The sequence below is a fragment of the Oryctolagus cuniculus genome, chromosome 19 (genome assembly GCF_051225735.1).
Source record: "Oryctolagus cuniculus isolate XC-2025 breed Fujian yellow rabbit chromosome 19, ASM5122573v1, whole genome shotgun sequence".
NCBI classification, from domain to species: domain Eukaryota; kingdom Metazoa; phylum Chordata; class Mammalia; order Lagomorpha; family Leporidae; genus Oryctolagus; species Oryctolagus cuniculus.
Window position 1 is genome coordinate 5,749,173 of NC_142885.1, and position 12,183 is coordinate 5,761,355.

At 59.9% G+C, this 12,183-nt stretch overlaps 1 protein-coding gene across 2 annotated transcripts in view; it reads left to right on the forward strand.

Annotated features, from left to right (window-relative positions):
* The window catches only part of SDK1 (sidekick cell adhesion molecule 1), a 982,790-nt gene that overhangs the window by 909,445 nt on the left and 61,162 nt on the right, over window positions 1-12,183 (forward strand). For both annotated transcript variants that reach the window (XM_070064289.2, XM_070064294.2), the window contains exons 31-32: window positions 5,647-5,750; window positions 8,192-8,262. In XM_070064289.2, coding sequence (XP_069920390.2) covers window positions 5,647-5,750; window positions 8,192-8,262 — 175 coding nt within the window. The remainder of the gene's footprint in view (window positions 1-5,646; window positions 5,751-8,191; window positions 8,263-12,183) is intronic.

A 12,183-nucleotide genomic window follows, 5' to 3' on the forward strand; every position in this document is an offset into this window, starting at 1 on the left:
AATAACCTTTTCTTTTGTTTCCATTTTCCATGAACTTTCTAAAGTATCTACATACTATGTTTTTCCTGTAGATACGTATCTAAGATAAAGTTTAGCTAATGAAGTAGGCGTAAGAGACTAATGATAGCTAATCGTAAAATAGAACAGTTGAAACAATATTCTGTAATGAGAGTCACTCAGAACTTAGGAATCTTCCCTGGGTTTTTTCATTTATTATTTTCTGTTGTTGACCGTGGGCCACTGAAACCTCAGAAAACGAAGCCGCCTTTGAGCTGCTGTGGGACAGCCTGTCATGTGCAGAGCCACCCCCGTAGTTCCTGCACGAGAGGCCACACAACCCTGTGGGACACAGACCAGAACTTCCTTCCGTTACTCCCGCTTCATAGGTGAGGGAGTTGAGGCAGAGGTGTGTCCAGTAACAGATATGCCGTGTCTCAGCTGTAAGTGGAAGAGAGAAAAATCCCGAAGATGCCCTGTGGCCGTGACGTCCCGCGTGCCTGCGCTCACAGCTGTATGATGTGAACTATCTCCTGCAGCTCATTCGCGGGGTCTGTGATGTCGCAAACGCCCAGGACGTTAGAATCTGAACACCAGCTTCCGCAGTCAGCCTGCCCTTGCTGGCCACGTGGCCTTGGTGACGCCCACCCCTGGACGCTTGCTCGGCCTTGGTCCTCCCGCCTGAGAAAGGCAGGGCTGGGCAAATGATCCTCCTCTCCCTTGCAACCCCAAGTCCAAGACTGGCCCTGGGACTGTCTGCCAGCAAACTGGGCCGTCCCGGCTGTCAAAGCGTCCCCATCGGGCTCCTGCCAGCATCTCACCCCTTCGCATGACAGCAGTGGACTACCAGGCACTCGGCACTCCTCGTGGCAGGTCCATCCAGAAACCTGGCAAGGCCGGGGGTCAGGGGAGCGTGGCCAGGCACTGGACTGCCTGTGCTCATGGCGTAAATGACTTCACCCCTTTAGCTAACTCTCTGAAGGAATGAAACCAGAAACCCCCGTTCCTGAAACCGAAGCCAGGCAGACTGACGGCGTGCTTGGGACTCCTCGTTGGGAAGGAGCGCTCCATGTGTCAGGACAGACAGTTTAATTTGGTGGAGGAGAGATTGTTGTCAGTTTCTAATGGGCAAGAACCAGGAAGAACGCTTCCCTCACCTGTCACCAGAGAACCGGAGCCCAGGAGTCTCCCTGCCTGTCAGTAGGAAACTTGTTACAGGCAGGACTGCGCGGAAAGCTGCAGCTTGTACCCTGCCGTGGCACAGTCTCCCATCCTGCTTAATAGTCTTGACAACTACATTCCACTTTTGCTGGTTGTCTGAAGTCTGCGAATGGCCAGAAACCACCGAGAGTTTCCACATCCAGACCCAGGTGTGGACCGTGGATCCATCCAGGGATAATGGTCCAGGCGCTGTAAAGGCCCAGTCAGCTTCTGGCTGGTGCACGATGCTGATGGGTGAGGCAGGCAGCCAGGAGGGGAGAAGGGCGTCTCACACAAGGCCCATGTGGGCATTTTGGAGGTCACCTGAGCTCAGGACAGGACTCTGGGCTCTGCCCTTCCTCTGAGCCCTTCTGCTATGACAGGTGTGATGGAGCCAACAAGAAATACGAGGGCCAGGAGGATTTGGGTGCAAAAAAATTTCGTGAGAGCCAGCACTCTGGCCCCAGCATCGTGGGGTCGCGTCTTCTTTCCTCTTTCATGTAATCTTTAGAAATACGACCGCTTAAAAGTCAGGTGAATTTGGACAAGGACATTACACCTGGGCTCAGTATTCTTTTTTTCTCTCTGACAGAAACAACAAATTGTTAAGAAATGTCTTCAGTGCCTTCAAGATAAATAAAGGCTGCAGTTGATAGCTTTCAGAATGTCCAGGAAAAAAAAAAAATAGGCCGGCGCTGCAGCTCACTAGGCTAATCCTCCGCCTTGCGGCGCCGGCACACCACGTTCTAGTCCCGGTCGGGGCGCCGAATTCTGTCCCGGTTGCCCCTCTTCCAGGCCAGCTCTCTGCTGTGGCCCGGGAGTGCAGTGGAGGATGGCCCAAGTGCTTGGGCCCTGCACCCCATGGGAGACCAGGAGAAGCACCTGGCTCCTGCCACCGGATCAGCGCGGTGCGCCAGCCGCAACATGCCAGCCACAGTGGCCATTGGAGGGTGAACCAACGGCAAAAAGGAAGACCTTTCTCTCTCTCTCACTGTCAACTCTGCCTGTCAAAAAAAAAAAAAAGCAGAATGTCCAGGATTCGGGTGATTTTTTATGATAACCGGGAGTGAGTAGAGGAGCACCCAGCGTCTGTAGGTGAGATCTGCATTTAGTTGCTGGGGGGAGGGGAGGGGAGACTGAAGGGCAAGGTGGCACCCACCCCCAAACCCCACCCCCATACCTGCTATGGAAGTAAAGTCTTTGCTGCAATTCATAGCCCGAGGCAGTGCTAGACAAACTTGCTTTCTAAATATCCCTGTGGCTGCATTGGGACAGCAGGAGTTCTGGCAGCAGGTTTGGAGTGCGAGTCCTCCCGTGTTACCCAGCCTTCACCTGCTGGGTAGAAGTGAGAGTTTAGGTCTCAGGAGCTGTCTCAGAAGTGTCCCCAGGTCTGCACGCAGTCTGACCGCACAGGCGGCCTCTGGAAGGAAGGCACTGGGATGCCGCGGGAAGTGGCTGGACAGATGGACCTCCTGGGAGTGCAGAGCCCCAGGGACCAGACAGGGACGGCCTTCAGGAGGAGAGGGTCACCCTTCTGAGCTGCCTCTGTGTGCCCAGGCCCAGTAAACTCCACGGGGCAGGGGGGGGCACTAATGTAGTCTTCACCAGAGCTGGGGAACACAGGTGCTGGGGTCGCCACCTCTGCAAATGAGTGAAGTGAGCTCCAGAGGAGTGAAGCGGCCGCCCAGGTCAGCGCCAACGGAGCCGGGATCGCAGCCCTGCGGACAGCCGTGGACCCGGGTCAGCCGCCGGAGCCGGGATTGCAGCCCTGCGGACAGCTGTGGACCCAGGTCAGCCGCCGGAGCCGGGATCGCAGCCCTGCGGACAGCCGTGGACCCGGGTCAGAGCCGCTGGAGCCAGGATCGCAGCCCTGTGGACAGCCGTGGACCTGGGTCAGCGCCGACGGAGCCAGGATCGCAGCTCTGCGGACAGCCGTGGACCCGGGTCAGCCGCAGGAGCTGGGATCGCAGCCCCGTGGACAGCCGTGGACCCGGGTCAGCCGCTGGAGCCGGGATCGCAGCCCTACGTACAGCCGTGGACCTGGGTCAGCCGCCGGAGCCGGGATCACAGCTCTGCAAACAGCCCCGGAGCAGGGGCTTGCGCTGACCTGGAGGAGTGCAGACAGCAGAAGTTAGGGAATCAGAGGGGTGAAGCCGAGTGTGTGCCAGCATCCTTGGCTCACGGATCACGTTGTCACAGAAGTCCTGCTCTGGCGTAGGAGAGCAATGGGACAGGGCAGAGGGCCAGCACTGGGTCTGTGGCCTCAGAGCAGCTATGCAGAGAGATGAGGGTGAGGCCCGGCAAGTGTGTGCAGGATGAGGCCAGCAAGAGGGAGCTGTGGCACCATCACCGGCATCCTCCCCGCAAGGTGCCTGCACTGCTGGGTAGGGCGCTGGCCGGGCCTCCCACCGGGAGGGCGGCTGTGCGGGGCGCCGGCTGGGCCTCCCACCGGGAGGGTGGCTGTGCGGGGCGCCGGTAGGGCCTCCCACCGGGAGGGCGGCTGTGCGGGGCGCTGGCGGGGCCTCCCACCAGGAAGGTGGCTGTGAGGGGCGCTGGTAGGGCCGCCCACCAAGGTTGGCTGTGTGGGGTGCTGGCGGGGCCTCCCACCAAGGTTAGCTGTGCAGGGCGCTGGCGGGGCCTCCCACCGGGAGGGTGGCTGTGTGGGGCACTGGCGGGGCCTCCCACCGGGAGGGCGGCTGTGCGGGACGCTGGCGGGGCCTCCCACCGGGAAGGTGGCTGTGTGGGTCAGACATCTCCATGTGGCTGCGATTCCCAGACTCAGCAACCCAGGCCTTGGTGAATACAGCGAGCCCACCAAAGTGCGGGTCTGACTCACGAGCCAGCCAGACACTGCCTGCACACGGCTGCACACGGCTGTGTGCCTGGGGCTCCAGACAGGGCAGTACAGAAAAGTCTGCAGGGGCCGTGCAGGGGCCACGCCTCCCCAAACCTTTAGCAAACAGAGAAGCACTAAACTGTGTGCTGCTAAACGCCAGGACCAGGGCTACCGCTGGGTTACCAAGGTGGGCCAGAGGCTGCGCCGAGAGCTACATGTGACCCCTTGTCCCACCCTCCGTGAAACCCAGGACCCAGACAGTGTCGCCCCTGCATGTTCATTCCTCCAACCGTATACGGAGCGCTTCCCGGAGCCAGGCGCCGAGCTCGGTGCTGGGGACGCAGCAGTCACGAGACGCCCGTGGTTCCTCTTCATGGATGTGGCGTCCCGGAAAGTCTTGCCTTACACTCGTGATAAGAATGACCAAGGCAATGAGCAGCGTGTCGGGGACATTAGGCCGGAGACAGGCATCGCCATAGCTGTTTCAGCTGATCCTGCAGGAAGCAGGCGGGCACTGGCCAAGGTGACCCGGGAGTGAGAAGCAAGACCATTCCAGACTGCTCTGCACTGCCTCCCACGCAGCCAGGAGGTGGCCAAGCAAATGTGGGCAGCTGCGCCGGGCGGGGAGATGGCAGGAGGAAAGGCAGGTGGTTCCCACCAAGCCCAGAGGGGGTGATTTCTAAGAGACTAGGAATGTCTGCAAGTTGTTGGTGTGAATGTAGCAGACGCTGTCTCCCAGAAACCCGTGCAAAGATCATTCTTGGTGCAGCTTTCCCTGCAGCAGTCAAGTTGTGACTTGGGGTCCCTGCATCCCGTATCAGGGTGCCTAGGTTCAAGTCCCTGATCGGCCTCTGACCCAGCTTCCTACTGGTGTACACCCTGGGAGGCAGCAGACGATGGCTCAAGGACTTGGGTCCCCACCACTCATGGTGGGAGACCTGGCTGGGGTTCCTGGCTCCTGGCTTTGGCCTGGCCCAGCCCCTCTTGCCGCGGGTGTTTGGGAGGGAACCAGAGATGAGAGCGCTCTGTGAAAGCAGGAGGTGATGTGAGAAGAGGGAGGGGAAGCTGTTCTGCTCAAGGCTTACAAAAATGGTTTCCAGTTTCCTGACAAGCAGACTGCTTTCTGTCCCCCGTCTGTGTGTGTGGAGCAGACGGAAGTGGGGCTGCTGTTGGTCAATGCAGACGGCATGGGCTCTCACTCAGGTTCCACCGTGCTCGTTTTGAAAACCATTAGTTTGCAGCTTGGACAGAGAACTCAGTTTGGGTTGAGAGTGAGGAGAGGAGGCTTGGTGGCAGGTGATGAGGCTTTGGCGTAGACTAGTGGTCAAGTACTTACCTGGCCAAGAAGTGCCGCATTCGCCTGCCCGTGTGCAGTGCCCCTCCCTGGGCGATGCCATGCCCAGCTGTGCCCAGGAAGAGTCAAGTCCCCCTAAAGTGCCTGCTCCCTGCAGCCAGGGAGGGGTCCCCTCCCCATCCCCTGCAGAAGAGCCTCCTCTCTGCAGGGTGGTTCCCCTGTGCTCACACAGCAGCCTGGAGGCATGTGTTTCCAGGAGGCCCTGAGGGCAGGGCAGGGTGGCAGGTCCCCTGCAGTTACAGGTCTCTTCCCGTTACAGGCTGAGACCCTTCACCTCCTACAAGCTGCGCCTGAAAGCCACCAACGACATCGGGGACAGCGACTTCAGTGCAGAGACAGAGGCGGTGACCACGCTGCAGGACGGTGAGCAAGTTGCTGCCTCTGAAAGCCGGGGCGCTGACTTCTAGAGAGAGCCCCACGTGTGTCCTGAGCCAGGGTCCCCGGGGCGTGGTGTTGAGCAGCAGATTCCATTAGAAGGCTGGCCAGAGTGCTCCTGCACGTCCCAGGCCGCAGGTCAGGGCTTCGGGGGCTTCCAAATGGAATGGAAGTTTCTTTGATTGGCTTCCAGGGCCCCTACCATGCATTCGCATCCCGGAAATTGAATAATTGATAGGGCCATTAAAAATGAATATCGGCGGGGTGCCTGTGTTTTAAGAGGGTTCCTTGGTTTTTCACTCCCGAGCTGCTGCCTCTGACATTGGCACAAGTAATGGGCAGCGAGACCCTTTCGGAGCTCCAGGCAGTTTCCAGCCCCTCTGTCCCACTTTGAAGAGACTGGGTCTGCAGACTGATGGTCACTGGGTGCGCCGGGTCCTGCCAGGCCCACAGTGAGGCCGCTGCCTCGGACACAGCCGGCGCGGGAGGGAGCAGGGCGGGTGTTGCACACAGACGCTTCAGGGCAGATCCCGGGCGGGAAACCGAGCACTCAGTTCACCCAGCAGTGCTTTATGCCAATCCCCTAACGCTTCCCGAGCACCGCCTTTTCCATTTAACGCACCACTGGAACCATTTTCCAGTCCACCAGTGTCCAGCCAGCTCACCCCATGACCCTCGTCTTCACTTCTGTTCTTTTTATAACCTTTGGAAGTTTAGTTTCTCTAACTCGAGGCCTCCTGTGACCTTAGGGACCAGCACGGGGTGGAGGGGACATCGTGAGCTCCTGGAGCTCCCCCTGGGGCGGACACTGCAGGTCCTGCCCCTCGAGGTGTGACGGTTGCCTTGAGATTCATGCTGGATCCCAGACTGTTCCCCGCGCACCAATCTTGGGAGCTTATCAGAGCCAGGGAGAGCCGGGGAGGAGAGAAGCCAGCCAGCGCCTGCCTGTGTCTAGCATCACGGGAAACCACGAGCGAAAGGGTGCCTGGGAACTGGAGCACAAAGCCCAGACGTAGGAACGCCTCCACCCTGATCTCACCTTGAACAGCCGAGGTGACGTTCACAGCGACGTGCTAATTCTTCATCTAAGAAGAGACGCAGGACAGGCGGACTGGATTGTCCTGGTGTCTGTGTGGCTGAGATGGAGCCCCCTCTGACGGGGCTGCTGCTTCCAGGGGCCGGTTTCCAAGAGATGCCGGGGCCTCGTGAGGCTGGAGGGCGTCTGCTGATGCTTTGATATTCAGATCAGCGCTTTGATGCACCTGTCTTGTCATCTTCCTCCTCAGATGTGCAGCGTCTGTGCAGTGGGCTCACCTCGTCTCCCATTCTCAGCCCGAGACGGATGGGCACACGCTGGCCGGGGTCGGGGATGCACACTGCATGAGGCCCGGCCCCTGCAGACTCACTACATGAAGCTGTTGAGGAGGCCCTGTAATTAAGTCCCGTGTGACCAGGCCATGTCATGAACCCTGTGGGAGTAGCCCACTGTTAGCACAGAGCAGCAGGTCCAGGGGACATCTGTCCATCTCTCCGGGGCAGAACTCATAGGGCTGGAGGTGTGGCTGTGCCGGTACAGCCAAGGCTGGGGACCCGAGGAAGGGGCGCTCTGGTGGGTCCAGGGGAAATAACAGATGGTGGCCCAGGGAGCTGTGGGCCCAGGGAGGTGTGGGCGTGCGCACAGCATGCGTTGGGTCCACTGAGTCCATATTTATTGAACAATGATACACGTTGGGGCTGTGCTGGGTCTCAGGGGTCTGGCCATCAAGGAGACAGAAGTAGGTGGAGTCAGTGAATCAGGGAGGACCCCATGGATTCAGAGCGGACAGAGAGGCCAGGCTTCCTGGACGTGTGGGATGTGCATCAGGATTTTCCACAGGCAGAGGTCAAGCCAACCTTGTCCCTGCAGACACTGGAGAATCACAACAGCTCCGCGACCACAGCCGTCCACACCTTTCACCTTGCCCTTCCACCAGCAATGGCCTCCCTCGGTCACAGTCAGGCGCTTCAACCAAGAGCGTGTGACCTGGATCCATCAGTCTGTCCTGTTCAGGGAACTGAGTGCTTCCAAAATGATGTCACTCCCCTCACCCAGATCTGAGCCACAGGAAGGGTCTCTGGGCAGGGCTGGCCGGGTGCACCAGGCTTGGAGTGTGTGGCTTCATAAAGTCCACCAGGGAGCCATGGACACTTCTGGCCGCCTATATCAAGTCAGGGATGGTACCTGGGTACTGCCCTGGTCAGGGATGGGTCTCAGGTTCAGAGGGGGCCGTGGAAGCTCTGAGAGGCCAGGGAGGAGGCCCCACGGACGGGAACAGGCAGGGCTGGGAGCAAGCCCCCCCCGGGGAGGGGTGTGGCAGCGGCTGGCCGGGGAGAGTAGCCGGGATAGCGGGGCCATTCTCTTCCCTGCTTTCTTCTTGTGTGCCTTTCAGTCCCAGGAGAGCCTCCAGGGTCCGTCTCTGCGACGCCGCACACCACCTCCTCGGTTCTGATCCAGTGGCAGGTAAGAGCCGGGCAGCCGCGGGTGTCCCTAAGCCCATGCCCATTCCTGTGCCTGCCGTACCCTGATAAGCACTGGAGTGCAGGGCCAAGGAACAGCAGAGGGAAGGTGGGGTCAAGCACAACGCCTGGACGGCAAAACTGCCCTGCAAGGCATGCGCAGCGTGAGCTTGTCCTGGGCTCACGCGGGAGGAGCCTGCGGTCAGTGAGCCCTGCTCAAAGCCAAGGCCTCTGGGCTTGGGCCTGCTGGCAGTCCCCGCTCTGGGGGGTGGGCCGCCAGCACCAACGGGATCATTCCAGTGTCCTTGGGGAGGGCGGGGGAGGGCGGTGGAGGAGGCGTCTGTGCTACATGCGAAATTGGCTCATGTCCTCGGGGCGTCCAACTCTAGCCCTTGGAGGTATCATTTCCAGAGAAATCGTTCACAGCCAGACATAGCATCTGCAGGATTATATATATTTTCACCAAGTCTGGGTCTGGAATCTCAAACCAAGGCCCATCCTCTGAGATAAACAATCCTTGCTTTGGCTGCTAAACAGTGCTCCAAGATGGCATCGAAAGCACGTATCACCCACTCTGCCTGATTTCTCCTTCTGGGCAATATTTGTTCTCAGAGGAGTGCCCTGAGGATGAGAGCAGCAGAGGGGAGAGCTGCCCAGGAGGGGCAGAGCCCAGGGGAGCCCTGCTGACCAGTCTGCAGGACAGAGGCTCCCAGAGGCCTGGAGGAGTAGGGGCAGGGCAGGGGCTGGGGTCAGGGCCAATGTTGCGTTCCCTCAGGGCACTGCAGACATTTGGAAGGGGCCAGAGTGGAGGTGCCAGAAGGCACAGGCAAGTTCCTGAGGCCAGATTGGGGTGCGGGGTCGGGGCGGGGGGTGCTGCAGGCAAAGGCAGTGCTGTGGTCTGGGCCGGGTCAGTCCAGGTGGCTGTGAGCTGGGGATGAACAGGGAAGTCTGGGAGTCACAGGAGACGTCCTTGAGGTTGGTGGCATCATCAGAGACAGCTGCGGCAGCGTGAGAGCCGGAGGAGGGGTGGGTGTTAGGAGTCAAGGGACAGAGGGACCTGGGTGATGCTGAAAATCACAAGTGGTCTGCGTGGGGCCTGAGGGTAGTGGGAATCAGGGAGGACCCCTGACCGGGAGGGAGCAGGCAGACAGGGAGAGCAGTGCTGAGGGCCCGAGAAGCCGCCAGGAAGTTGTCCCAGAGACTGTTCCCGTGGGGGCCCTGAGGATGGGGGCTCCGGAGGCAAGGAGGAGGGAGGGAGGGAGGCCTGAGGCTGGTGACTGAGAGGCGCCTGTAGTGCCTGGGCAGACAGGGAGCTGGGGATGGCCTCTGAGCAGGACTGGGCCCTACAGAAGAGAGGCGTGCAGGTGGGCAGCACCCCAGCCTGGGACTGTTGTGTCACGGCCTCCCTGGGTGTGACCCTGGACTGGCAGGCGGGTGTTGGAGGAGCCACTTCAAGTGCTGCTGACCGTGCGGTTGGCGCCGCTGTCCTCCGGGAGATTCTTCTCCACTTCTCTTGTGACGGTGACTTCGGTGAGCACCAGGGAGAGTCCATGGTGAAGGAGTGAGGGAGAGTGGCAGGTCCATCTGCACAGGACCAGGCACTGCCGCCTGGAGGCGGGACGGTGGGCGGGACTGGAATACACTGTTTTCCAGTATCACGGGGCCCGCTGGCCGCTTCCTGGCCTCCTTTCTGCACAGCACAGGAACCTTCCGAGGGATAAGAAGGCATTGCCCAGTGCCTTCCAGGAACGCCGTGCCGGGACACTCGCCCTTCCCTGGGCCTGAGCGGGGGCAGAAGCCCGGCTTCGGCCCTGCTCGTCACCTGATGGCAGAGACCCTGGAATCCTCTCCGGCTCCAGGTCCTGCCCTGTAGAACCTGGAGGTCGAAGCTGACCTCTGAGGTCTCGTGCAGGATCTCTGGTCCTGGAGGCCCTCACCTCCCCAGTCCCTGCTTCAGCCCAGACTTCCATCAGGGCCTTTGGTGGCAGGCAGGAAACAATCAAAATGGAAATTCAAGGGCCTGAGCCCTTGGTTTCCCACCCTCCACCGGCACAATCAGCCTGGAGGAGATTGGCTCTTTGTGCTGTGCTAAATTCTGCCAGGAAATTAGCATTTTCTTTGTAGATGGAGTTGGCCTGCCAGTGACTAGGTAGGCTCCTTCTCTACAAAGGCGGCGAGTGCTCCCTGGGGGTGAGACGTGGGCTCTTCCCCACAAGTGGCTCCGAACAGGAGCAGGCCGGGGAGCTGACCAGCTGACCCGTCTTCCAGGCAGGGCTCCAGCCCCCAGGGGCCGGCCCGGCTTTTGTGAGTGTCGGCTGTCCCGCCTCAGAGCCCAGCAGAGCAAGCCAGTCGCAAGAGGCCCAGAACAGGAGGCAGTCAATATCACGTATTGTGCAAATAAATGCCTGTCAACTGCCAGGCAATTGCAGCAAAATTAAAATTAGGAGTAATTTACTAAGAAAAGCAGAACAAAGCCAAAGAAACGAGGTTTAAATACAGATTTGCATTCCATGTGAAATGTTTCACCTGTAAACCCCTTTCCCCCGCCCCCCGGGAATTTGTTTGAAACACACCTCCTGCTGTAATCTCCGGGCTGCGCACCCCTCCGCCACCTCCCCACCGTGCTCCGTCAGCTCTGTAGTCAATCTTTACCTTTCACGGGGTCCAGTTCTGTCTGAAATCTAAGGACGTGAGCGTGCGCTCCCCACAGCGGTGGCACTGTATGCGCCGAGTGCCACTCCTGTTTCCGACTTGATCATAGCATTTCCGCCGCTGTCCTAAAACCTGCAGCGGGTCACCCTGCCTGCCGCTCAAAGCAGCCCCCTCCCCCGCCCCGTGCCTCTGCCCGGCTCTCAGTGGATTTGGAAGCTGTGCCGCAGCTAAAGAACACGCCAAGCAGGAGATGGCGTGGCGCCTGCGGCTGTCGAGGCCATGTGCTCCGCCTTGTCACAGGCGCCTTCCCTGGTGTCCGGGCTGCCAGGCCGGGCAGGCAAGAGGCCCCGGGGCACTGTGGGCCTTGTCTTGAGGTCGTTCCTCTTTGTCCACTGGCCACGCTGTGGCAGAGGACCAGATCCTGAGCAGCACAGTGGTGAGGGAGCTTGCTGTGGTGGTGTTGGCACAGTGGAAGGGCAGGAATGGGAGGGACAACTGAAAGTGCCCGGCTGGTCGGGCCTCCTGCGTGAGAGGCCAGGAGAGGGCCCGGCCCAGACGGGCTCAGCGGTGTTGATGCTGCGGTGCCAGGGAAGGCGCCTGGGGCCTCCTGTGCGCCCCTGAACCACTGGCGCTCACTCCCAGAGGGAGCCCCATGCGACCCTCCAGGAAGTGGGAGCTGTGGGAACATGAAGTGAGCACTGGGACTCCAGGGACCACAGCAGTCACGTTAGATTTGGTCTCGAACTCCAGCTCTGCCTTGTACTCCCCATGAGGCGTGTGGTTGAACCTCCCAAAGCCCGCAGCTTAGAAGGAGGCAGGCAGGCCCTGCCCTAGCCTACTCTCCATCTGAACCAAGAGGGAGCTGGTTGCCCATGATACAGTGCAGAGAGCAGCATGGGGCGGGGCTTGCAGACAGCTCGAGGAGGGGTCGTCCTGGAGTCCTGCCTGCCTGCCCACTATCCAAGCTCTCCTTGCTTTTTAACCCTACTGCCCCGGGACGTCCTGTCCTCCCAGGTCTTCCCCAGCTCACTGGCCTCTTCTCGCCGGCTATGTCGGGTGAGGACCAGGTGCCTGTATCTGAACAGTGGGCCTCTGAGAACTAAGAGACTGTGGAGCCTGTGGTAGGCACCACAGGCAGTGAGCGCACTGGTTGAAGGTGGCTTCCCAGTGCTCTCCACGTGTCTGCACAGCCACACGGCCCATCCAGGATGAGATCAGGTGTGGCTGGGGTCATGACGTCAAACCCCAGCAAATCCACTCAAGTCCCCAGCTT